The sequence below is a fragment of the Juglans microcarpa x Juglans regia genome, chromosome 1D, assembly GCF_004785595.1.
Source record: "Juglans microcarpa x Juglans regia isolate MS1-56 chromosome 1D, Jm3101_v1.0, whole genome shotgun sequence".
NCBI lineage: Eukaryota > Viridiplantae > Streptophyta > Magnoliopsida > Fagales > Juglandaceae > Juglans > Juglans microcarpa x Juglans regia.
In genome coordinates, this window is record NC_054594.1 from 39,813,403 (window position 1) to 39,839,875 (window position 26,473).

Here is a 26,473-nt window from a genome sequence, read left to right on the forward strand (position 1 = left end):
CTAGTTTCACTGACAGCATTGGCAAATTGTCAAGTCTAAACTTTAGTTAGAATTTTAATTTTTTATTATAGCATCAACTTTTAGCTAAGTGAATTCACATTAAACTAATCATTTTAAAGTTAAAATAATAATATTATATTATATTATTTTAATAATATTTGGCAACTTTTTTTTTTAATATTTTACAAATATACTTCATATATTAATTAATAACTTCATTTTAATTAAAGAATTATTCCTTATCCCGAAACCAATTACGAACTATATGTAAAATAAATCCTAAGCAAAACTCAATAGTTCCCAGAACAACAACTATTCGAATCCATAAACTGGAATCAAATGCTTGTAGAACAAAAGCATCCCAAGACCATAACCACAAAATACAGAAGATGGATCCCAAGATAGCACCCACAACAACTTGGCTAACTGTGTGGAAACAACAATGCAACAGAGAATCCACCGTTGCTTGTTTGCAGGCTTCCAAAACTGTCAATGGACATGTTGGATCCCTTATCAATTTTATGGTAAAATACTAAAATCCTTGCGATAGATCATCGCCATTGTTGTCATTCTTGTTCAGGCCTATCATTCTAATGAATCTTGCACCACCTTCCAACATTTTCCTGCCTGGACAGTAAAATCTTCAAGTCTCTTAATTCTTCAACATTAGAAATCTCAAACTCAAAACCCCCTTAGCAGCACCCTAAAACTACAGTATCCCACAAGATTTCAACATCAAGCCTTGATTGTGATAAACAGAAACTTATTTTGCAAGTAACTTATAGTTTAAAGGTTTTCTCAATTATTACTTTCAGAAACAAATTTGAAATTTTTACACAAAGGAAAACACTCACTTTGATTGCTGGGACAGAAATAATAATGACAGGAAAGAAAAAGAAAATACATAAATTGAATTAGGCACCTCCATCCAAAATTCCAACTGCACTTACTAAATCTAGTTGGCAAAGATCAGCTGGTTATTCCATAAATTGATAAAGAAAACAACATGAAAAATAAGATTCAAACTTTCATACTTACTCCCTTCATTGGTTTATTTAGCAATTTTTGACATATTCAAACTTTCATAATATCAAATAAAAATCACAAATTTCTTTCAAAACAAATTCGTTGGTAAAAAATGAAACAATTAGCTCAAAACAAAAAAATCTCATACTAAACTTTTCTTTGGGCCCAGCATAATTTCTCGACTATATTCTCATAATCCGAAGTGAAAAATAAACTAATTAGATAAATATAAATAAATAAATATATTAAAAAAAGCTGACATTTGAAAGCCTCAAATGGAGACGAATGATCATTGAACCCAAACGAAATCATACTATCCTATAGAATCGCTTGGAATTTTAACATTTCTTATAACAAAAACTTCAATTCACAAATTAAGATGAAACATACACAGCCCAAAACAATTATATATCTCCAAAATAATGCAAAAATTTTAGTCAACCAAAGCAATCGAGAAACATCAAAGAAACTCGCTCATACGATTCAAGAAACAATCGGTGGGTATGCATCTGTAATAGATGATTTCTTGGAGGGTTGGGGTAATACCTGATTTTCTGGATGAGACATTCGGACTGGGTGATGAAAAGAGAGAGGGAGAGGGAAGTGGAACATAGTACTTATGACACCGAGAGATGAAGAGTGTGGCGGCAACAACTTCAACGGGACGATGAAGCGAGGAAATAGAGTGCCGACAACCACGTTTAGAGAACCACTGTGTTCAAGATTTGGTGAAACCATGAAACGCATACATGCATAGATCAGGTGAAACCAAATAAATAGATGAAGAACTGCATATTATCCATGAGTCGAAGCCTGTTGAAGAAGGTGCGCGAGGTTGATACCCATAAACTAACACCCACAAAAACGAAGGAAATCTGGTGGAGGAAAAAGGGGGAAGAAAACGGAGGTCTCTTGGGTGCTTGCGGTTGAAGAAGACGAAGGACTCAAGACAAAGAAAAGGGTTTATTCGCACGTTTCAAGATGAAGAAAGGAAAAACGAGGGAAATTGGATGAAGAAAAAGAGAAAAACAGGGGAAATTGATGAAATAATAAAATATAGGTTTCAATGGTGAACAGTAACTTACTATGTTTGGATATGAGTCTAGATTTACTGTAGCTCAAGTCTTAAACTTTGAACTTTTAGCTAGTTTAATGTAGGTGTTTTTTCTCACATATAGCCAAATTATAGACTTGTATTGGCATTTAGCTAGGCCATTGCCAGTGCTCTAAAGGGCATGAATGCTTTGAACGCAATAGATCAAATTTTAAGCGTTTGTTTGGAATTTGGATTGATTGAGCCTAATTTTAAATTGAATCTAACATCTAAACATTCAAATTTTAAATTATTAAACTCATCTTAACTTAAAATCTTTTTACACGTGAGATTTATAACCTTTTCGAACTCAACACCTTTTTACATGAGGAATTCACAATTTTTTTTTAACTTTTCATAAATATATTTAAACTCATCTTAATATCTAAACACATTTAAATTTATCTTAGGTGAGCCATACAAAACTCACTCCACCATTTTAACTCAGTACTATTCATAAATAACTCAATTTATCTCAACTTAGCTTAACATCCAAATGGATGTAAGGCTTTAAGAGATGGATAATGATAGGCTTACTACCCTCCTACCACCCTTTTACTACTATTTTTAATTTTTTTTAATTATTTTTACTTAGTGGTTAAGGAAGTGACTATTAGTGAAATTGTATTTTTTTTAATTTTTTCTTAATGATTAAGGATGTTAAAAAAATACTTAAAATAAAATTAAATAAAAAATTAAATACACTATGGAATGGTAAAAGGATGGTAAGAGGATAGTAAGCCTATCATTAAAAGGGAGATGCAACACGGTTTATTTGGAGGTGAAAATAGTGTTGGAGTGTATGTAGAGACTGGTTTTTAAACTGAAAATCGAGAAACAGAGTGTTTGCTCGATGTGCGCTTGACAGTGGGTTCGAGCGAAGCTCAACCCGTGAGTTCACTCGAGTCCCACACGACAGTGAGCTCGAGCGAGACACAAATCTTAGTGTTCGCTTGAGCCCCGCTCGACACCCCACTCAAGCCAATGTTGTTCGCTCGATGCACGCTTGATACGCCGCTCGAGCAAAAAATGCAGAATTTGCCATATTAGGGTTTTCAACACCGTTTGTTATATACATGTCATATTTGACTTGTTTTGTATGAATTTTAGTATATTTTGAGAGAAAACAATTATCTAAGTGAGTGCATATTGTGTGAGAGAGCATAAAAAGTCCTAGAGAGTGTGAGTTGAGATCGAGTGATTGTAATCTCATCTGTTAATAAGATTTTCGTAGCTTTGTGGACGTAAACAATTTGCTGAACCACGTATATTGTGTATTGTGTGCCTGATCGTGTTTACTTTTATTTCATTTGTCATCGTTAGTGTGTGTTTTGCATATCATTTCACAACAAATAGTTGTATAGTACTGGTTTGTGCTACGGACTGAATCATTATTTGTGTTTAAAAACTATCTAATATGTGTTTTACTTTCTAAATTTTAATAATATTATTTTCATATTCTAAAAATCAAATTTTGTGTTTATAAATAAAAAATTTAATTCTTCAAGGGTAAGATTAAAAAATTTGAAATTTAAAATAAAATAAATAATAATAATAAATTGAATCACTATAAATACCAAGGCATTCATTACCTCTGTTTTTTTTTCAAACCCACGATATGTAATTATTTGTGGGGGACTGCACATTTCACAGACATTAGAGTCCTATATCTTTCTCGCAGGGTTTATATTCGAGTCAGTCCCACAGTGAAGAGCCGACTCTTCCACCGAGGGTTTTAGGAACTAGGGTTTTAGTTTTTACTTTTGAACTCAGCTGAAGAACTGCTTTGTCTGACTGACTATCTACCATGTTCTCCTCCAAATTCCTTCCCTTTCCCTCAAATCCCTCTCTCCCACTCTCTCCATCCCCACATACCCATCTCTTCAACCCATCTCTCCTCCCCCAAAACCCTCTTCCTTCCCCCAATATCCCATTCAAGTCCGTCCGTCTTCTTCAACCCAAACCCGTTCTCTCATCGCCATCAGGCGACCAATCTAACCCTGCGTCCGCGCCTGCGTCTCTGCCCAAAAACCAATCATCAGAAACCCAAGAGACCCAAGAAGCCCAAGAGGCCATCTCTGAATTTCTTCAACAGTCCGGGGTATCCGCAGCGGATTCGGATTTAATTTCTTCGAACTCGCCGCGGTATTTGGCGATGTTGGTCGATGGGGTTAAGGAATTGGACGAGCTCTCGCTGTGGGATTCGTGGAAAAGTGAAGGTAAAGAGTCTGTTGCTGGAGATGTCGGGTTCAAGAAGAAGGTTTTTTATATGGCCAAGGAGAAAGGTGATAATGGCAAGGTTGCCTTCTTGGAGAGCGTGGGGTTGAGTCTTTCTTCGGCCATGAATGTTGCGCGGTATCTGTCGGCGGAGACGCTTCCTTGTCTCATTCATAGGGTGAGACTCGAGAGAAGTCCAAAACGGTTATTTTTTTGTATATCGTGTTATAATAGCCGTGGGATTCTTTTGATTTTCTTAGATACTGGATGCGAGCCTCCTTTTGATTCTGAGACAGGACAGTGTGTAAAAGAAAAGGGATTGTGGTACCATGAGAGCAGTGGCCTGGCGAGTAAAGAAGTTTTTCAGTTAAAAATGGAAGCCCGGACAGCTTTTATTGAAAAACTTGGAATAGGAAGCCACGGGGAGCGATAATGACAATGTTGTGTCGTGGGCACTTGGATAGAACTCAAACAGCGAGCTAACTTCGTCGATATAGCTAAGACTGCTCTAGTACAAATCCTGAAATTAGCCCGAGAAACATTCTAGAGAGTTAGCCGAATTTTTGCGGCCTGATACCTTGTTTCCAGGCTTAAACTTGAAGGGCCTTGAACCAGTTTTAGAATTTAGTCTGTTGCTCAATAGGATTTAATGAGGAACCTGTTTAGACTTAGGTAGCTGATATCCAGTGGTGTCGATAAGTATTCTATGGTCACCTACAAAGCAGTTGCAAATCTCTATAGCGTTATTCCCTATTTTTCTTCCCCAATTGTTACTATCCATCTTTAGCCTAGCTTAAATTTTCTTAAATGAAATTATTGGTTTAGTCTGTTCGCTACAATGTTGCTTATTTTGCATTTCCCTTATAGGTTAAGTGTATGAAGGAAATGTTATTCTGTGGCAGTAACGATGGGGGGCTCATTGGAAAAAATGCTCGTCGTATGATGATGTTCTTATCAATTACAATTGACGAAGAAGTGCAACAAACCTTATCCTTTTTTGAGAAGGTTCAGTATGTCTCCTGCTTTTTTAGCAATCGTAGCATGCCGATCCCTTTATGTGCACATGTGACTTTGTAGGTAATAGTATTATGAGAGAAATTTTCCATTGATGCTGTAGATTGAAGCAAGGCGTGGAGGTTTAGAGACGCTGGGTTCCAACAATGCCTCTTTTCAATATCTAATCGAATCATTTCCTCGGCTCCTTCTGTTATCGGTCGAATCACATATGAAACCCATGGTGGAATTTCTTGAGAATATTGGAGTACCCAGAGAGCGCATGATAAATGTTATTCTATTATTCCCACCAATTATTTTCTGTAACATTGAAGTTATTAAACGAAGAGTCCTGGCTTTCAAGGAGGTACTGTGAATTTCACTTATGTTTTAATTTAATTTAGTAGGTGCATAAAAACAAAACGAGAGATGATAAAAAAGATAGAACCAAACTAACATACGTGAAATATAAAATTCTTTGTGGGTTCTAGGTCTCTTCTCCCTTGTTTGGAGATTTACTTTTTCTCTTTAAATCTAACTCATTTGAAAATCATTGATCCTTTGTTCATTGCTGATATAGCTTCAACTATTTTCAAAGTTTTTATATGTTCTTCTAGTCGGAATGACTTTATATGTTTTTGCTTGCTTGGTATTTTTTCCTGTTATGTTATTACCATGTCTTCCTATGTTTATGAATTATATTGTAGGTGGCTGCAATGGATAAAGATGTTGGCAAAGTGTTAGTAAAATATCCATGGATTCTGTCCACTAGCATTCAGGATAACTACAAAGTGGTTCTTTCGTTCTTTAATTTGGAGAAGGTACAATGTTTTATCAAGTTATGTTTGTTGCCCAGTGCAGTTTTGCTTACACTATGTCGTTCTTTTTGTTTTCCCCTCATTTTCTTTTCCTAGGCAAACAATAGACATTATATTTATTAGCATGGGAAGCATTGCTTGTATATCTATTGTAAAGAGGCATGCAATGTGGGGCGACTTGCATTGCTAGACTCAACTTATGTTTGTTGCCCAGTGCAGGTTTGCTTACATTATGTTATTCTTTTTGTTTTTCCCTCATTTTCTTTTTCTCGGCAAATAGTATACATTATATTTATTAGCATGGGGAGCATTGCTTGTATATATATTGTAAAGAGGGATGTAATATGGGGCGACTTGCATTGCTAGGTTACCCTTTTTGTTGCTTATGGTGTCAACCTATGAGTGTCTTGATCTTATTCCACAAAAGGATATCTTTTTTCTTTTTTCTTTTTTTTTTTCCTTCCTTTTGAGCAACACAAGGATATCATTGTAATGTAAAGCTGATGTCTGCAACTATTGGTCAATCGCCCTTTCCTAATGTAGACGAGAATAAAACAGAGGCTCAGAATAAGATAACAACATAAACTATCATAACCCCTAGGGGTTGGCTTTAGTGGTAAAGGTCTTGGGTTTGGGAGTATGCTCTCCCCAGGTCTAAGGTTCAAATCCTTTTGGGTGCAAACAATCTCTAGGAGGCTATTGGACTTGGAGATTTTCCCCTTGAATTACCTGAAGTGCACTTAGGGGTGAAAACTGACGTTGTCGGTGCGGTTTTGGTCCAAAACCGACCCCGCACCGATGTCTTTTTCAGATGTTTAGAACCAGCCGATTAGGGGGGAGCAAACCAATAGCCTTGGTGTTGGCGTGATTCCGGTTGGTTCTTCGGTTTCCCATTGGTGGCACTGTGAAGGAGGAGGGGAGCGGAGGGCTGTGGCGCTGCGGGGCTGCATGTGAGAGAGGAGAGAGATTCTGAAAAGGGAAGAAGAAGAAGAGGGAGGGGAGGTTTCATTTTTTTTATTATTTATTTTTTTATAAACGTCATAACTAAAACGACAAATATATATATATATATATATATAATTGGCCGGTTCAGTAGTTTGAACCAGGTTCAAACCCTGACTGAACCAGTCGACATCGGTTTTCATATTTTTCTGCCGACATCTCTCCTGGTTTCGGCCTGTTCTGGACTCCGGCGGCTGGTTCATGTCAGTGATGGCCGGTGTGGTCAGTTTTTGTACAGCCCTAGGTGCACTTGCTGGAAACTCTTTGCCGAGGGCCTGTGCACCCCTAGAATTAGTCGGGACGCTGTTCCTAGACACCTGGTGCCAATTTGAAAAAACAAAACAAAATAAACTGTCATAGCAGGTTTTTTTTTTTTTAATCTTTGGATTAGCAGTATATCCACAGGCTGTAATTCTATTTTCCTGTAGAGAGTGGTTTTGCTGGGACCTTCCAATATCTTACCTCACCACAATGCTGCTAGTTATTTCCACCACATCCCTTCTTCATTGAGATTTAGGCTTGAGTCTTAGATTACCTACATTGGTACCTTGCTGACAGGTTATTTCTTGTGCTGGTGTGTAGACACGGGTTGTATATGTCCTATCTGTATATTTCTTTTCCTCCTTTGTGTGGGTGGGAAGGGGAGGCAGGGATACTTTATTCATTTGACTGAAATACTGACTTTTATTGGAAATGTTGATGAGTTATTATGCTCTGTGACAGGTTCCAACAGTGAGTGTTCACCGTGCAATCAAAAGCTGGCCTCATCTACTGGGTTGTTCAACTAGCAAGCTAAAGTTGATGGTAGAACAGTTTGATGAATTAGGTGTTCGAAACAAAAAGCTCGGTCTGGTTATTGCTAAAAGTCCCCAGCTACTGCTACGGAAACCTAGAGAACTTCTCCAGGTGGGTATTACGATTTATGGCATAGCTATGCATTTATATTATTCATTTAACTGACTGATTGGTGGTACATCATAATTTTCCATTTAAATGCTATGTTATTTATCAAGAAAGCAAGAAAGCCGTTCTATGTTTCTGTTTCTTCGTTAGATATTTAATATCATTGTGGTTTTTACTTCCATGTTCTGCTTCACAAGTCATTAGGTCTTTCCTGAGTTCATCTTTTGTAATAAATGAGTTCTGATTGTATAAGAGAGGAACAAAATTTCATTGAAGAACAAGTATATCAGAATAGAACCTACACATGGGAAATGAAGCAGAACAAAGGATAAAGTAGTTTTTGTACGAGGATAAAACAGTCTCTGGTGATCTTCATAGATGTTGCCTTTTTGTTGTTGGCTATTTAGGCCCCGTTTGGAACTTGGACTGAACTGAGATGTCCAGTCTAATTTTAAGCCGAGTCAAACATCCAAACACCCAACTCTCAAATCACTAAACTCATATCAACTCAAAACCTCTTTACATGTGGGACTCACAACCTTTTTCAACTCAACATCTCTTTACACGCGGGACCCACAACCTTTTTTAACTTCCCATAAATACATCTAAACTCATCTTAACATCAAAATACATATTCGTAAAGAACTTAATTTATCTCAACTCAGCTCAACATCCAAACAGAGCCTTAGTCTTTGTCTGAGATAGTTGACTTTGGTGCTGCATTGCCACTGATATGTAATGTCTACAGAAGTAGAATACTTAGGACAATGACAGTCTAAGCAATGATAATTCTCTATATTTAGTAAGCACCAGAACAAGAATGAAATTTTATCTAAATACAATTGATCCACTTAAAAGTGCATTTTTATCAATAAGAGTTTTATTTTTCGAAATTGTTATGTACAGGTCATTTCATATCTGGAACATCTTGGACTTGACAATGAAGCTATTGGAAGGATAATTGGTCGCTGTCCTGAAATTTTTGCTACCAGCATCGAGAAAACTCTCAAGAGGAAAATTGAATTCCTTACTGGCATTGGTGTCCTTAGAGCTCATCTACCCCGTGTTATAAAAAAATATCCAGAGCTTCTTGTATCTGATGTTGACAGAACTTTACTTCCTAGGTATGCTTTTATACGTGAATACAGTAGCCATGGTTCCATTAAGTCACACTTCTCTATATATCTGAAGATGAATTACTTGACGACTTGCTTCAACAGCCTCTAGGCCATATTTTATTGATTACAATGTATTAATCTGGGATTTGAGGCACATCAGGTGACTTCACGATTTGATGCAAAAGTTTCCCAGATCACGGCATAATTCTTGTTAGTGTGGGTGGGGCAATGTGCAGGATGACATATTTGATGACATTGGGGCTGACAGGAAAAGATATTGCATTTATGGTACGTAGATTCTCTCCTCTACTTGGATACAGCATTGAGGAGGTTTTGAGACCAAAGGTGGAATTCCTTGTGAATACAATGGAGAGGCCGATAACCGACGTGGTGGACTATCCGAGGTATTTTAGCTACTCGTTGGAGAAGAAGATAAAACCTAGATTCTGGGTGCTAAGAGGAAGGAATGTTGAGTGTAGCTTGAAGGATATGCTGGGAAAAAATGATGAAGAATTTGCAGTCGAGTATTTGGCGGCCGATAGCATGCATGTCCCCCTTCCCCTGCTCATCAATAAAAAGTAAGGTGCTTGTAGCATATTCTTCTGTAAATAGAATACTCCATCAGTGAAAAGTGATGAAGTGCTTGCATCATATTGGTGATTTTGTAAAGTGAGGCGATTCAAAGTGGGGAGTTTTAGGGTCATACATACTTTAGAATATAGGATTGTTGAACTCTATTTTGAGATAATATTAATGCTAAACAAAGGTATGTTGAGCCGATCATTCTTCATTGTTATGCTTGTTTTCACCAATGGCATCCTTAACCAACACACATCATTACCATCTTCACCCAAGGCCTTGAGGTTAAGCTTATAATGGCAGATAATATATCATATTATCTTTTAGCTGAAGTTACAAATCCTAGATCATTATATCTAAAAACTAATAGAAAAATATTCTAGCCACAAAGTGATTATACAAAAATAAATTTACAAACTGGTGTGGCTTGATGTGGTTTGTTATATTGTAAAGTTATTTTTATTGTAAAACAGATCCGATGGATTACATGAAACTACGTTAGTTTGTGGGATTATTTTTGTGTAATTTAGTTCAAACTAATATGAACTAAATTCACTCATATGTTATTTTGCCCCCACCACATCTTTCAAAGGAACCACCCTTGCATGGCGTTACAAATCAAGCTTGTGCAACATCCTTCTCAAGTTTTGTTTTGATCCTTTTGAGTGCAGGTAGCACATCATTCATATTTATCCTTTCTTCTGGACTCTCCACAGTACAATCAAGAGCCAATCCTATAATTGATGTCAGACACTCCTTGGTAATGGAAAATTGCCCATTCTCTGCGCTCAGCAAATTGGGATCAATAACTTCTAGTAGTGCATGTGGAAACGAACCTTTCACCCAATTCCTGAGGTTCACTTCTTCCGCAAAAATTTCATCCGTTGGCTTCTTTCTTGTGAAAGTCTCCAAAAGCAAGATACCGTAACTATACACATCACCTCGTTTAGAAACTATTCCTTCAAATCCATACTCTGCATGTGAGATTGATTTGATCCAATAACATGTTAATATCATTAAAAAAACATGGAAAGGTAAATCTGAATGGAAAATAAAAAACCATGGAAATACAAAAATTTGCACGAGAAACTGAGAAAAATTACCTGGAGCCATATACCCAATAGTTGCTAGGGTCATGGTTTGTGTTATAGAATCCCCTCCGTTTAAGAGCTTAGCAATACCAAAATCAGCCACACGGGCAACCATATCTTCATCCAGCAATATGTTGTTGGGCTTTAGATCACAATGGACAATAGGTGTTGAAAGACTATGATGGAGATATTCCAGTGCTGATGCAACGTCTGTCATTATATTCAATCTCTGTGGGATATTCAACCCACAATTGCGAGAATACAGGCACTTATCTAGGCTCCCATGAGGCATGTATTCTAGTACCAAAGCTCCAAAGTCTAAGCCATTGCTGCAACTGCTGATGACTTTGATCAGATTTCGATGACGAATTTTGCATAGCACTTCGCATTCAGCATCGAAACTCTTGAATGCTCCTTCCAGTTGCATGTTGAAAACCTTTACAGCAACAATTGTCCCATCCGAGAGAGTTCCTTTGTATACTGAGCCAAAACTTCCTGTACCAAGTAAGTTGCTTTCACTGAACCCTTGAGTTGCTTGTACAAGTTCATTGTACGAAAATCTTCTCCATGTTGCTAGAGGCAGTGAATCTGTCTCAGTTGTGGGTTTCTTTTGACCTTTTCTATATCGTATCAACAAAAGCAGGAGCACCAATATGAATAATATTGAGGCGATTGCTGGTAGAACATATTTCAATACAATCCTGCCAACTCTATTCCTTGAGTGTGGAAGAGTAGCATTCTTGCATGGTGGGACTTGCAGCCGAGGTGCACCGCAGAGCGCCTCATTCCCTGTGAAAGATTGAGCAGAGAATTTGGCAAAACGTCCGCCATTAGGAATTTCTCCATGCAGTCTATTGAAGGACATATTTAAGTATTTGAGGTATGAGGCTGCTTCCAAGGATTTAGGAATCGTTCCCGAAAGATTATTTTCTGACAGATCCAAGAACTCCAAGCTTATTAACTTTCCAAATGATTCGGGAATAGGGCCTTCTAGCTCATTATGTGCCAAGGAGAGGTTCACTAAATCTTCAAGGCTCCCGATGCTGCTTGGGACATTTCCAGAAAACTGATTGTTTGAAAAATCCACCATAGTTACAACCTTCAGATTGCCAACATCTGATGAGATAGAGCCCCTCAAAGAATTCGATGACATGTTTACATGCAACATATAGGATAGGCTCCACAATGTGGTGGGTATTGTTGAAGTCAGATTGTTGGAGCCTAATGACAGTTTTCTTAAAGATGTAAGATTACCCAAGCATGAAGGTATAGGTCCATAGAGATTATTATCGTCTAAATATAAGTCAACCATGCTCTCTAGTTGGCATAATCCGTATGGGATGGTTCCTTGCAAATTGTTGTTGCGAAGGTACAAACCTTGAAGCTGTCGTAAATTGCCTATTGTAGTTGGAATAGTTCCAGTCAATTCATTGAATCCTAAGTCCAAAACTGTCAAACTACTTAAGTTGCCAATATCCTGAGGTATGTTGCCCCCAACTTTACCATTCCTCAGTATAAAACTTTGAAGAGATGTAGAGATATTCCCGATTGAATTTGGAAAGATGACATCCAATGGATTATCTGAGAAATCTAACAGTCTCAAACTTTTCCAATTTGTCAAAGAATTGAGAAAATTCGTTTCTGGAGTGGAAGACTTAGCTGATAGTTGATTGTGGGCAAAGTTTAGCAACTTGAGTCCTTTTAAAGTTCCCAGGGTGTAGGGGATAGGGCCAGAGAATGAATTATAAGCTACCTCGAGGTCAGTGAGCTTGGAAGCATTGGAGATTGAGTTGGGTATTCTTCCACTGAGTTGATTCCCCCCTATAGCTAGAATCTCAAGATTTGGAACCCAAAGACCTGTGCTTAATGGGAGACTGCCTTGAAGTTCATTATTAGTTATTGCTATGAGTCTGACCGTAGAGATGTTAAAGAGTGTAGATGGGAGGAGTCCATTGCAGTTGTTACCATCGAGTCCCAAAACCTCAAGATTCTGAAGATCACCTATCTCATTCGGTATTGGTCCTACCATATCATAACACAATATTTAACTTTACTGTCCAACATGATCTCAATTGTCTTTAATATGCTTAATTACTTATAAAAAAAATGATTAATTAGATTATTTTATGTCAGTCCCTCTTTATATAGTAAAGATGCAAAACTACAATCTGAAGCTTAAATCAAGCTCACTATCAAAAGATCAAACGACGTGTTGTTTCTCCTTAAGACATATATCTGCATGTTGAGTTAAAATTTCATAGGTGTCAGCACCTCTGGTTTCTTTTTCTTTACCGTTTCTCCACAATAGATAAATAAGTTCTTTACATAATGTCAATGAAAGATACAATCCTATTTTACAAGCTTCTAACTAGAGACTTGGGATGAGTTTTAGGATAGATGTGAATGTGATTTAATGGTCAACGTTTTTGGGTTTCTAAGATCAGCTATAGTCGAGAATATCATTATAGATCAGTAAAAGCTTTTCTAAAGTTGACATTTTACCTGACAAGTTGTTGTAGTGAAGATAAAGCTCCGTCACCTGTGTCAAGTTCCCAATTGTTCTCGGTATGTTTCCACTGAAGTTATTATATGACAGTGATAGCATATGAAGATCTCCACATTGCGACAATAGGGATGGGAGTGGGCCAGCAATCTGGTTGTCAGTTAAATACAATCCTTCAAGTATAAAGTTTTGACATATATTATCTGGCAGGTTGCCGGACAGCTTGTTTCCTGTAAAACCTATATTTTTTAAGGAAGACATGTTGAATATAGCCCCAGGAATTGACCCTGTTAGAGCGTTGTATTGCAGATTCAAGAGTTCCAATCCAACAAGATTACTAATCTCCTCTGGAATTTCTCCTGCAAATCAATATGCAGACAAAGCTCCTCAGAATTATTATGTTAAATGATTCTCAAGGTATTCGAACTAAATGCACCTTTTAGGTCGTTCTGCTCAAGATATAGTTCTTTGAGCATTGTTAAATTTCCAATTTCTCTTGGAATAATTCCTGCACACCACAAATATTAGTAAAGAGTAAATCAAGCCCTTTTAGTGTACCAAGATAATCGACAACTCTACATGCTAACAAAGATTTGAAGGGAAGACAAAGCTGAAGATGATGGTGGGCATGGAACTGTACCAGACAACGGGTTATCGCTGAGATGAAGTACTTGCAGTGAAGATGAGTTAAAAATGGAGGAAGGTATGGGACCTTTAAACTGATTATTATACAGATACAAGCTTTCAAGATATGGTAAAGACCCTAAAAATGAAGGGATCTCTCCCTCCAAGTTGTTGTACCCAAAGCTGATTAACTTCAAGCGACGCAAACGAGCCAACTCATGGGGCAGGGAGCCATGAAAGCTGTTGTTGTGGAAGTGGAGCTCGACAAGGAATGAGAGATTACCCAGATGAGGAGGGATGGTGCCGGTAAGATTCATGAAAGATAGGTCCAAAACCGTGACTCTAAGGTGGCTAGAGCCACAAGTGACACCAACCCAGTTGCAAACTGGGGTAGTACTGCTGCTGGACCAGTTTTTTGCCAAGACATTGTTGGGGTCACGAGTGATATGAGCTTTGAGAGCCAGAAGAGCAGATTGGTCTGTGCTGATGTTTGTGATTGTGGCTGCCATAACTGAGCTTCCTATTAATAAACAACAATGCACCAGCATCATGATCACCACGATAAGGGAAAGTGGATGATCAGTTCTCTCCATAGGTGTTAATGAAGAGAGCTTGTTTGTGAACTAGCAGGAAAAGCTAGCATCTGGGACCCAGCAGAGTTGCATATATATGGCTTGGCTTTAATTTTTAAATTCTACAGAGTCCAAACAAACAGATAGGTTGGCGGACTGGAAAAATAAGTTACAATAATTGAAGTGGTGAAGATGATGTGCAAGTGCCAAAAGAAGCTTGAATCCCGCGCCCTGACTCTCAATTTCGGCCCTGCAGTATTCTTAAAGAGTAGAACATACGGTATTATTTTTTGTTGTCTGCATTTTTATTCCTTTTTTTCTTTCCCTCTCTCTTAAAGAGTAGAACATACAATTTCGGCCCTGACTCAATCGATCCCGTTTTATGAATCTTATTGGCCAACTCAACTTATGTGTCAATAAACAACTTAATTTCGTATATATAAAAGAATTAGAATGCGTTTGAATGTTGAACTAAGTTGAGTTGAGATGATAAAATATTGTTAGAATATTATTATTATTTTGAAATTTAAAAAAGTTGAATTATTTATTATATTTTATATTAAGATTTAAAAAAATTATAATAATGAGATAAAATGAGTTGAGATAGATTAAGTTCCAAACAAAGCCTAGTCAACATATTCTGCTCTAATAATATTTTGTTTATCTGTTTGTCTTTTTTACGACGACTGTACATGCAATGCATCAACCTCCGGGCTGCCGATGTATTATGAATGTACAAGCTGCAAAAAGTGGACCATTCATTATTATTTTTATCCTTTTTTTTTCTTAATTATTTCCTCCCGATCTTTCTGCAGATTTCTCTCCTAGGCTTCTCCTTTGGAGCAAAGTCTTGTGAAATTAATGAAATGTTGCCATTACGAAGAAGTTCATTACACATATAAAATGAGATGGGAAGAGATGATAAATTTATTAATAATATTGAGATAATTTATAAATAATAGTAAAATAATTTGATTTAAGATTTGTTACGAGGTCTTGATAAATAGGAGAGAAAAATTTGAATAAAAAAATTATAAATTTAGAAGAGGGTTAGAATATAATTTTTTTTATATTATTATTCTTTTTAGATTTGAAAAAGTTGAATTATTTTTTATGTTTTGTTTATAAGTTTAGAAAATTTGTAATAATTAGGTAATGATTAGATGAAAAATTAAAAAATTGAAATTTTTAAATAGAAAAATGTTTTTGTTTAAATGATGTTTGGATGTTAAGATGAGATAAAATGAGATGAGATGGTTTGAAAAGTTTGTGACAAAATCTTCCCAACCCATCTCATTCCATCTCATGATCTCAATATTCAAATTTTTTATCTCTCATTTTCTAAAATCTCATAAAACATATTAACTCAAATTATTTTATTAGTATTCACAAACTATTTTACTATTATTTACATATTATGTCATTTTATCTCACTATCTAAATGAGGACGATCCACATTAATAGTAAACATGCACGGTATGTATGAAAAACTTGAACTTAACTAATAAAATTAGAATAATGCTACTCATCATCTCAATTTCCATCATCTTATAATATAACATTAGATGATTAGAGATTATTTATTATATTTTATTTATGAATTTATCATCTAATACTAACTTATGAGATGATGAGAATTGAAATGATAAATAGATTTTTTTATAAAATTATAGGATATTATATTACGAGGTTAGCATGCATTTAATTAACCATTATTTAATAAACAGCACCTTTCAATGCTATCAAGAGCCAATATTCCGCGAAAAAAAAAAAAAAAGATCCAATATTCCTATGTTTCAAAAAAGAAAAAGAAAAAAAGAGAGACAGTATTCCTATAACGGATAACAGACATCGTGAGATCAAGCTGCATGCACGTTACTGGAGGCCGTAGGATATTATATATGCACCCCGTGAGCATGTCCTGATTAAATTTATTGATTACAAATAATTAACGTCTTATTTCCAACGCGATCTCTCCCTCTGTTTTTTTTTTCTTTTATCTTTTTTTTTTTTATCAAAATTTTAAATACTGCAGTTCAGTATTATAAGAATAATGTTATATATAATTTTAGGATATATAAGACTCGTCCACTTCTTTTAAAAAAGTGAGACCTACTATTAAAAAGTAATATTTTTTATATGGGTCTAAATTTGTTCTTTTTTTCAAAATATTAATTATATTCTTAAGCCGGTGTGTTGAGTATACTTAGTAAAGTACTTACATGACTTAATTTTATTTAAAAGATAAATTTTATAATGTAAATTTTATAAATCAAATTTCACTATTTAAATTGTGTGGATGATATACTCTATTGAATAATTTTTCTCATTAACCATTCATTACTTCACATCTTAAAAAAAATATCTCATATTTTATGAAAACTAAAAAAAACTGTCAAGTATTAGATATAAGAGTGAATAATGATTGATGTATAGTAAAACTCATACTACAGGCCCAAGGTGGATCGAAAGGCCCATTCTCTCTCTTCCGATATCTTCACTAAAATACTCGACCGTTTAAAACCGTTTCCCCTCCCTCTTGATCGCTCTGATACGGTTAGATTGCACAAACACTGGGTGCTTGGTGGCTTCTATGATCAGAATTTAGGTCGGTACATAGGTTTCTTCTGGGAAACCTCTGCCTTTTCACTTTGATCATTTCATACTCTTGATTCTTGGGTTTCTTCTTCTTTAAATAATTGTTTTGGTTTCAAAGTATACCTATGCGAACAACGAGTTACCATGCTTTAACGCGTGTAAGAACTAAACTAAAGTGGTGCGCCCAATGATAAAGTTCCAAAATTCTTTAAATTATGCTGATGAAAAAGGAAAAATCTGTTCAATTATTTCGCGGGAAAAGTTTTTTGAGGTAGTAGTTAAAGTTTTTTGGTTACATTGCATTTATAGTAAAAGAAAATAAACGTTCCTGTATATCTGGGACTATACCTTTTGATTTGTTGCTTTTTTTTTTTTTTTCAAATGAGAAAAGAGTTTTGTAATTGTGAATTGTGCAACCATTGCGTAATCGTTTTAATAATAATGAATAAAATATAGAACTTACATGAAAAAAATTATTTTTTTAATTTTAAATCTTACTTTTTTTCAAAACGATTATGTAGTGTTTATGCACTTTACATAAAATTACTCGTTGCAAAATTTGAAATATTGCATTAAAGCTAAGGGACGGGAAAAGGGTTTACAACAAAATAGGTTTTTTTGTTCCTCTCATGCCTATTGTATTTACAACAGCTTTTGAACTTTGAAACATTGGGCATAGGGGTACCGACAACTTTTTCCCATTTATCTTGTCACTGCAACTGTTACGAGACATGACTGTGGAGATCTTTCACAATGGGGAGTGTCATCAGTAAAGCTGCGAACGGCATTGGAGGTGTTCTTGGAAATACTTTCGTAGCTCCACTTAAGACTATCTTTGGTGCATCATGCGAGTAAGAATTCTATGCTCATTATGTTTCATCTTTTATGTTTGTCCCGACTCTTGTCCCGTTTCTTGTGTTGGGTTCTGCCACACTCAATGAACTAAGTTGCAAAGTTGAAAGAAGTTAAAAGATGTCGAGCTTGTTTTCAGTTCCATTATATTTGCATTTGCTTCTTTCGCCCATTCTCCTAGTTTATACTAGATGTTGAAAGATACATAATGTTGTAAAAAATGATGATAATAAAGTAAAAACAAACACGAAAAAAACAAACAATCACACATGAAACAGTATTTACGTGGTTCGACAAATTGCCTACATCCACAAGAGCTGCAGAAGATTTTTATTTCTTGAGGAATCACAATACAATAGTATGAGGCGGCTATTGTTCACTCTGATATAGTCACAAGTCAAGAACAAAATCACATAAAATACATCATGCAGCAGAAACCCTAAAGGTTTCAGAAATAGTGATGTTAGCTTGAGCGACGTGTCGAGTCCGAATCGAACGAACCTGTTTCCCGTAATCGCTCAAGCCATATGTCGAGCAGCTCTTCAAGCGAAGCTCTTTGACTTCCCTCCGCTTGAGCAGTGTGTTGAGCGGTGTCGAGTGAACTCTCTCTCACTTGCCTTTGCTCGAGCAGCTTGTCGAGCTGTCTTGAGTGAACTCTCTCTGACTAGTCTTCACTCGAGCGATGTGGACAAGACTCCATAATACTCAACAATTCTCCCACTTGGAGAATGATACACCCACAATCTCGTCATCTGCCTCAAACATGATATCCTCCACTTCTGCAACTCACTGCCCCTGTCTTCATGCTAGAAGACCAATTAAAGTTGCGCACAACTTCAATTTCTCAAGTATAACACCCTTTGTCAACATATCAACATGGTTCTTACTTCCACAAATTTTCTCAAGTAATAACTGTCCGTCATCTAACAATGATCGTATAAAGTGATACCTGATCTGAATGTGTTTAGTCCTAGAATAAAACACTGGGTTCTTGGCAAGGAATATGACACTCTGACTGTCACAGTAGAGAGTGCCTTTATGATTCTTTTTACCCAATTCCTCTAAGAGCCCTGTAACCAAACCATCTCATTTGAAACTTCTGAAACTGCAATATACTCAGCTTGTGTAATAGACAAAGAAACTGTCTTCTGTAGATTGGAATCCTATGAAACTGCAGTACCACCCAGAGTGTAAACAAACTCTGTGGTACTTTTTCTGCTATCAGTATCTCCAGCTAAATCAACATCAACATAGCCCTGTACCTTTAAGCCATCTTTTGAGAAACACAAGCACGTTTTTTAAGAGCCTTTTAGGTATCTACTTCACTGCTTCCCAATGTTGTTTTCCAGGATTACGCATGTATCTACTCACAACTCTCACTGCATAGACAATATTTGGTTTAGTGCAAACCATAACATATATAAGTGAACCAATAGCTGACATAAGGAACCTTGCTTATATAGTCTTATTCATCTTCTAACTTCGGTGCTTGATCCTTGTTGAGTCTGAAGTGACTATCCAAGGGTGTGTCAACTGGCTTGACCTTGTCCATATTGAACCTGCTGAGTACTTTTTTCACATACTTAGCTTGTGAGAGTCTCAACGTGCCTCTGACTCTGTCTCTGACAATTCTCATGCTAAGGATTTGCTTTGCAGCTTCTAAATCCTTCATTGCAAAGTGCTCTGACATCTGCTTCTTTGAATTATTGATCTCATCAATACTAGCCCTTGTAATAAGCATGTCATCCACATATAGCAACAAAATAATGTAAGAATTGTCAAACTGCCTGACATAATAACAGTGATCTGCCTGACATCTGATGTATCCTGCACTGCACATGAAACTGTCAAATTTCTTGTACCACTGTCTAAGAGCTTACTTCAAGCCATACAAGCTCTTCTTCAGTCTGCAAACTGAACCTTCTTTTCTCTATACCACAAACCCCTTAGGTTGGTGCATGTAAATGTCTTCTTCAAAATCTCCATGAAAAAAAATTGTCTTCACATCTAATTGTTCAAGAAATAGATCTTCAATAGCAAGTTAGCAACTATAGCCAAAACTAACTTGATGGTTGTGATATTTACCACAGGCGAAAAAATCTCAGAGTAATCAATACCCCGTTTCTGTTGAAAGCTTTTTACAACAAGTCTGGCCTTGTACCTCTTACTGTCATCATACTCAGTTTTCATCCTGTACACTCACTTGTTGTGTAAAGCCTTCTTCCCTGATGGAAGTTCTGTCAACTCCCATGTCTAATTCCCTAGCAAGGAATCCATCTCATTCTTCATGATCAATTCCTACTTGCTAGAATTTTCATCTTGCAAGATTTCTTGGTAACTCTGTGGTTCTCCACCATCTGTCAACATAATATAATTCAAAGTAGGTGAGAAACGCTGTGGAGAGGAGTGGACGGCTCTGGATCTGACTGCGGAATAATAGGAATGGATGTACTGGACCCACTCTCCTCGTCACTCATTTCCTACACTGCACTGTGGCCTCTGGTAGGTCATCCAAACTCACAAACTCAAACTCCTGAGGAGCTACTTCAGGAATTGTACTAGACTTGTTCTCTTGAAAATCACATTCCTACTTTAGGAATTGTACTAGACTTGTCCTTGTACACAATCTTCTCATTGAAAATCACATTCTTACTTCTTATAATCTTCCGACCCTGATCATCCTAGAAAGATAGCCAAATGCCTCGTCTCCATAACCAATGAAATAACAATTCCTTGACTTAGCCTCAAGTTTACTACGAGCATTAGAATCCATAAGAATATAAGAAAGACAACAAAAAATTTTAAAATGAGAAAATTTGACCTATTTCCTGCTCCAAACCTCCTCAGGTAGTCCACAATCCAGAGGAACTGATGGCCCTCTGTTTATCAAGTATACTGCAGTGCTAAATGCATCTGCCAAAAAAGTAGGTGGTAACCCAGCATGCAACCTCATGTTTCTAGTGCGCTCATTTATGGTTCTGTTCATGCGTTCAACAACTCCATTTTGCTGTGGTGTCTCAGGAATGGTCTTCTCCATTCTGACACCCTGAGTTGCACAATACTCCTTGAACCCACCATCAATATACTCATTACCATTATCAGACCTCAAGCATTTCGGCTTTAAGTCTGTCTCTGTCTCAACTATGGCCTTCTAAATTTTGAACACATTAAATACATAATATTTATGCTTCAAAAAATAGTCTCATACCTTCCTACTGTGATCATCAATAAATGTAATGTAGTAACGAGAACCTCCAATAGATGCCACTGTGGAAGGTCCCCACGCATTAGTGTGCACAAGATCCAGTTTCTCTTTCTTCAGTGTTCTGTCACTCTTCAAAAAACTAACTTTCTTCTGTTTCCCGACAAAAAAAAAAAAAAAAACTCTCACACATATTGAGATCAACTGACTTCAGTTCTGGTAGCTTGTCTCTAGATAGAAGTTCTTTCATGCCCTTCTGACTCATATGGCCAAGCCTGCAATGCCACAAATCTGCCGTGCTCTCTGCAACGGTAGTAGTAATAGTGTTATTCAAACCAGTAGTCATATAAAGTGTACCAATTTTTTTTTACCTCGAGCCAGTACCAATGCCTCTTTGGTGACCTTCCAGGTGCTATATGAAAACACCACTGAATGACCACAATCATCAAGTTACCCAACAGAAATGAGATTCTTCTTCAACTCAGGAATGTGTCTGACCTTCTGCAAGATCCATTTGTTCTTGTTAGAGAGTGCAATGTCAATGTCTCCCATCCCTACTACATTCAAACTCTCTTCATCAGCCAGATACACCTTCCCAAAATTATATGCAACATAATTCTGCATTATCTCCTGATGGGAAGATGTATGGAAGTAAGCCCCTGAATCAAGTATCCAGTCATCAACTGGACTATGAACTGCAAGTAATAGTGCATCTTGTACTTCTGCAGTTACCACATTAGCACTATTATTCTCGGTCTTCTTAGGATTTCTGTAATTCTTCTTAATGTGGCCAATTTTGCCACAATTCTAGCAAGTTGCCTGCTAACCAGGCCTTGACTTGCTCTTGCCCCTGTTATTTGATTTTGATCTGCCTCTGTTTGAGTTCATGTCTTGTGCTCTCCCTTGAAAATCAATAGCCATCGTTGAACTCGAACCTAAGGTCTCGCCTGAATTTCTCTTGCGCACCTCCTTAGTCAAAATCAAATCACTGATATCATCATATTTCAACTTTGACTTATCTACAGAATTACTGACAGTCATTCTCATGGCTTCCCAACTATTTGGCAGTGATGTCAATAGTATCAGTGCACGTATCTCATCATCAAATTTAATTTCAACAGACGACAATTGATTTGTAATAGTATTAAAATCATTTAGATATTGTGCAACAAATGTACCATCTGCCATCTTCAAATTGAATAACTTTTTCATCAAATGTATCTTGTTATTCGTTGACGGCTTTTCATACATACCTAACAAAGCCGTTATGAGATCCACAATCATCTTCTCATTGATGACGTTGTGTGCAACGGATCTCGACAGGGTTAGCTGAATAACCCTCAGAACCTGTCGATCCAATAGGGTCCAATTAGCAATTGACATGCTGTCTGGCTTCTTCCCGAACAATGGAAGATGAAGTCTCTTCCCATAGAGGTAATCCTCTATTTGCATCTTCCAGTATCCATAATCCGTGCCATCAAACTTCTCGATCCCTGATACCTTCACTTTCTCTCCAGCCATCATTTTTCTTCAGACCCGAACTTTAGTTCTTGATACCACTTGTTGTGAAAAAATGACAATAAAGTAAAAGCATACACAAGAAAAACAAGTAATCACACATGACACAGTATTTACGTGGTTCGACAAATTGCCTATGTCCACGGGAGCTACAGATAATTTTTATTTCTTGAGGAATCACAATATAATAGTATGAGGCGGCTACTGTTCACTCTGATACAGTCACAAGTCAAGAACAAAATCACATAAAATACATCTTGCGACGGAAACCCTAAAGGCTTCAGAAATAGCGGTCTGTCGAGCTATCTTGAATGAACTCTCTCTGACTTGTCTTTGTTGGAAATATTTTCAAAATAATATATATAATATTTATGATTAATAATATTTTGGGGATTTATTCTTGGAAGTTGTGAATTATTTTGGAAAGAGAGGAATTAAGGAAAGTTTATAAGCAATAGCTTATGGTTATAATATTATTGGGTCTGTAAGCCTTCATAAGGCAATCACTGGCTTGGTGGTGTTAGTGCCATTGGTTTACTATGAAGGCTTGAGTTTGAGTCACCCATTAGACGAAACGGTTTTAATTTCTCTTCACCGCATGCGTGAAGCACTGCATCGCATGGTTCAAGCCTCAAGTGATCACCGCATGCCTAGGCGCTGCGACGCATAGGAAAGAAAAATTAAATTCTTAATGCGCGCACGCGATAATTTGAACTGGTGCCAACCAGTTGAAGAGGAAGCAAGGCAACCACTGGACTAAGGTTCAACCGTTGTGTCATTTGGTAGCAGGCACAATATATATACTTATTCCAAACAGTTTTCAGAATTACGAAAAGTAATAACTTTTCGTTCATAACTTTTGGTCATCTATAAATAGACCCATTGGCCTGCTATTTGAAGATGACATAATAGAATTTCAAATTTCTCTCTCTCTCTCTCTCTTTCTCTCCCAAGTTTTTCACTTCTTCATATTGTTAGAACTTGTTAGAATCTGTTTGTTCTCAAGAGAACATATTTCTAATTTCTTGGTTGAATAGCAAAATTTGAGGGTATTCGAGATCTAATTTCGTTTGTGCATAACGTAGTTAGACAAACAGACTTGTTCTGGGTTTCATTGTATTTTGAAGGCAAATTCACTTGTAATCCGTGTGCATACCGTTATTAGTGGAGGCGAATATTGTCTTAAGGAAAGCGACATTGTAACGCGCCTTAAAGCAAACTTTCTCTCACTATTTATTATTTTGCAACCCCTTTTTACCAACAGTCTTCATTCTAGCGGCTAGAGACTCTGCTCGAATGGTATGGACCAGACTCTATAATACTCAATAGAGAACACATGGTTTATGCCTGACTTCAAGTACAGAGATAACATGGTTTGGGTTTGCAAGCTCTCTAATTTTTTAGATTGATGGCAATCACCGCACAGATTTTTTGGAAATTGTGAACCTCATTATGGTGACCTATCCGATTTCAGGTGTGATAGCCACCCTGTGGTCTATAAAGATTTATGGCTTACTTATATATCATCCTGTGGTCAAGTGAATTTCATGCTGTGCTCGAATCTAGAAAGAACATGGTGCCATGCCGCATATCTGTGAGACAGTGTATTAGCCGAAGAAATAATCTAGGCTTATTGTTTGGAAGCACATCAAGTATACCAATGAGACTGCTTAATGTCAAAACATAGTTTTTGTTTGGTCATGTCTCTTCCAGGCAGGATTAAATGAATATTGAACTTGGAGCCAATAAGTCCACAACCAACTAGTTGACTAATGACAGGGCAACAACGTCCATCATCCATTTTAAGGAAACCATTATGAGTTTGCTTTAAATGCAGTTGAGATGCATTCACATAAGCTTTCGTTGCCTCATATATGCGTTGGGATTTCATTTTCCACTGATGCAAATTTGCAGAGTGTTATTTTATCATGACTGCATATTCATAGCTATGGATTTTATTACAGATCGTTCCTGTTTGACTTTGATTGCTTGATCTGCAGGGGTGTTTGTTCAGGACCATGGGATGTGGTATGTTTCATTGAGCATTTATGTGTCTCCAATCTGGTGAAGCTGTTAATGATCTTGGTCCTTTGCTTCATAAGTAAATATTCTTTCCTTTTTTTTTTTTTTTTTCTTGATGGCTATTTCATTTTTTTTCTCCATTAGCTTCGAATGATTAGCCTTAGAAACACAGATAAGCTAAATCCTTTCTAGGGTTTTCATCAGTCTCTTGACATAAACACATTGCATAATAAGATTTACTGCTTAGCCGCTAAGTTGGTAGGGTCTTGTTTGTTACTCGAAGATAAGGAAATGAGTGGTTTCATTTGAATTCTCCTCTGCTTTCAGTGTTATTGTTCTGCTACTTACTGTTCAAGGTGGGCATCTGTCAATGCATTGGAAGAAGCCTTTGTAAGATGTGTTGGGCAGCTTGCGAGACATATTGGTTTGCTTTAGAAGACATTACCTGTTTCTTGTGTCACAGATTAAAGAACACCAAGAGGATAAACCGTTGGCGCAGGCACCGTTTTCAAGATATTGAACTAGGGTACAGTTCAAGTGATGAAAGTGATTTGTCAGATAATTATCTTCATTTAGATGTGAGTAGAAAGCGAAGGTCAGTTAGAGAGAGAAGAAAGGATCGGCTTCGGAGCTCGCTTTACCCTTCAAGAAGGCACAGTAGCCGCAGTCACCATATCCATCATGTACGATTAAAGAGTAGGGAACCATCCATTCATGTTAAGGGTGGCTCTCAATGATTAATGAGCTCGAGACAACTCCAATTGAGTAAGGTAAGAAATGCTCAAACAGAGGCTGGGAGTTTTAAGAGGCGGCGGCTTAGATGATCATAATAATTTTGGTGTTATCACTAGCTAGAAAATAGAAGTATCTTTAGTTGAAAATTTGTGGGAGTGTCAAAACAGTTGTGATTGATAAGAAGTTCTTCATTCTTTCCTTTCAAATTGATCTGGCATAAGTTGTTGATATATCATATAACAATCTCATGTGCACACGCGCCCCAGCACACGCGCATATATGTATGTATGTATACTAGTTGAAAAGACTCCATAAACATAATTGCCATTTGGTTCGTGTGGAATGCAATGTTGCTGTACACGAAGTCTCGACATGTAAGGCATCCGTTTATTGAAAATGTACAAATTGAGACGAAAATAACTTTCATGAGACAGATGACCTTCTTCTTCTTTTATTTTTCTTTTCAATAAAAAAGAATATATCAGCGTTGGTACTCGGTTTGGTGTGCCAAATTACTTGTACCTAGTAAGGCTCTTTGACATATATCAGCCTGCACAACAAAATTTACCCAGCAGTAATGAGGATTTTTTTTTTAATGATGGACAGTAAAGGTTAGTTTATATAGTGAGATGATATGAGTTGAGATTGTTTATAAATAGTAGTGAGATTATTAATTGAGATAAGATGAGATCATCTCACCTCTATATCCAAATGGGCCCTTAGAGGTAATTACTGTGATTGTGATAGAAGACCGGTACTCATGCATTCATGGGATAAATTAGATAGAAAGAAAGAACAAGAAAGATACGGTAGGCTGGTATTGAGCCGAGCAAAACGACATATAATAAGACATCATATCCTCTATAAGCATTGAAAAAGACTCAGGATATTACCAAGATCTTGAGGATACAAATAAATGTTCTATGCAGGCAAAATAAATGGTACTCCCCATTTTCGCATGTAAATAAAGAGGATCCTATTCTCTCTAAAGACATGACACCAACCTT

General features: G+C 36.8%; 3 protein-coding genes and 1 long non-coding RNA gene across 4 annotated transcripts; 3 read left to right on the forward strand and 1 right to left on the reverse strand.

Annotated features, from left to right (window-relative positions):
• Positions 1-3,760: 3,760 nt before the first annotated feature.
• LOC121257366 (transcription termination factor MTERF2, chloroplastic) lies at positions 3,761-9,953 on the forward strand. Its single transcript, XM_041158351.1, has 7 exons — positions 3,761-4,514; positions 5,204-5,341; positions 5,454-5,696; positions 6,037-6,150; positions 7,873-8,055; positions 8,959-9,176; positions 9,407-9,953. Exons 1-7 carry the CDS (start codon positions 3,927-3,929, stop codon positions 9,750-9,752), a joined length of 1,830 nt encoding a protein of 609 aa, XP_041014285.1. The 5' UTR covers positions 3,761-3,926; the 3' UTR covers positions 9,753-9,953.
• Positions 6,441-7,477, forward strand: LOC121257380. The gene is made up of 2 exons (XR_005939208.1): positions 6,441-6,881; positions 7,394-7,477. It is a non-coding gene; the product is annotated as an uncharacterized LOC121257380 (long non-coding RNA).
• A 130-nt stretch (positions 9,954-10,083) lies between the features above and the next one.
• On the reverse strand, positions 10,084-14,865 carry LOC121257371 (receptor kinase-like protein Xa21). Its single transcript, XM_041158362.1, has 3 exons — positions 13,984-14,865; positions 10,853-12,862; positions 10,084-10,723 (listed from the first exon to the last, which is right to left on the reverse strand). The coding sequence occupies exons 1-3, from the start codon at positions 14,558-14,560 to the stop codon at positions 10,368-10,370; spliced, it is 2,943 nt and encodes a 980-aa protein (XP_041014296.1). The 5' UTR covers positions 14,561-14,865; the 3' UTR covers positions 10,084-10,367.
• A 2,909-nt stretch (positions 14,866-17,774) lies between these two features.
• Positions 17,775-25,666, forward strand: LOC121257387. Its single transcript, XM_041158380.1, has 3 exons — positions 17,775-17,988; positions 24,710-24,810; positions 25,059-25,666. The coding sequence occupies exons 1-3, from the start codon at positions 17,891-17,893 to the stop codon at positions 25,466-25,468; spliced, it is 609 nt and encodes a 202-aa protein (XP_041014314.1). The 5' UTR covers positions 17,775-17,890; the 3' UTR covers positions 25,469-25,666.
• Positions 25,667-26,473: the final 807 nt, after the last annotated feature.

What these genes read in the sequence shown, in the direction of transcription:
- LOC121257371 (XM_041158362.1), bottom strand. Translation starts at nt 14,560, where the DNA reads ATGGAGAGAACTGATCATCCACTTTCCCTTATCGTGGTGATCATGATG. An exon ending in CAGCGATAACCCGTTGTCTG is followed by an intron (nt 12,863 to 13,983) that starts GTACAGTTCCAT and finishes ATGATATGGTAG; the next exon opens with GACCAATACCGAATGAGATA. An exon ending in TATTGGGTATATGGCTCCAG is followed by an intron (nt 10,724 to 10,852) that starts GTAATTTTTCTC and finishes TCTCACATGCAG; the next exon opens with AGTATGGATTTGAAGGAATA.
- LOC121257387 (XM_041158380.1), top strand. Translation starts at nt 17,891, where the DNA reads ATGGGGAGTGTCATCAGTAAAGCTGCGAACGGCATTGGAGGTGTTCTT. An exon ending in ATCTTTGGTGCATCATGCGA is followed by an intron (nt 17,989 to 24,709) that starts GTAAGAATTCTA and finishes CTTGATCTGCAG; the next exon opens with GGGTGTTTGTTCAGGACCAT. An exon ending in CTTGGTCCTTTGCTTCATAA is followed by an intron (nt 24,811 to 25,058) that starts GTAAATATTCTT and finishes CTCTGCTTTCAG; the next exon opens with TGTTATTGTTCTGCTACTTA.
- LOC121257366 (XM_041158351.1), top strand. Translation starts at nt 3,927, where the DNA reads ATGTTCTCCTCCAAATTCCTTCCCTTTCCCTCAAATCCCTCTCTCCCA. An exon ending in CCTTATCCTTTTTTGAGAAG is followed by an intron (nt 5,342 to 5,453) that starts GTTCAGTATGTC and finishes TTGATGCTGTAG; the next exon opens with ATTGAAGCAAGGCGTGGAGG. An exon ending in GAGTCCTGGCTTTCAAGGAG is followed by an intron (nt 5,697 to 6,036) that starts GTACTGTGAATT and finishes ATTATATTGTAG; the next exon opens with GTGGCTGCAATGGATAAAGA.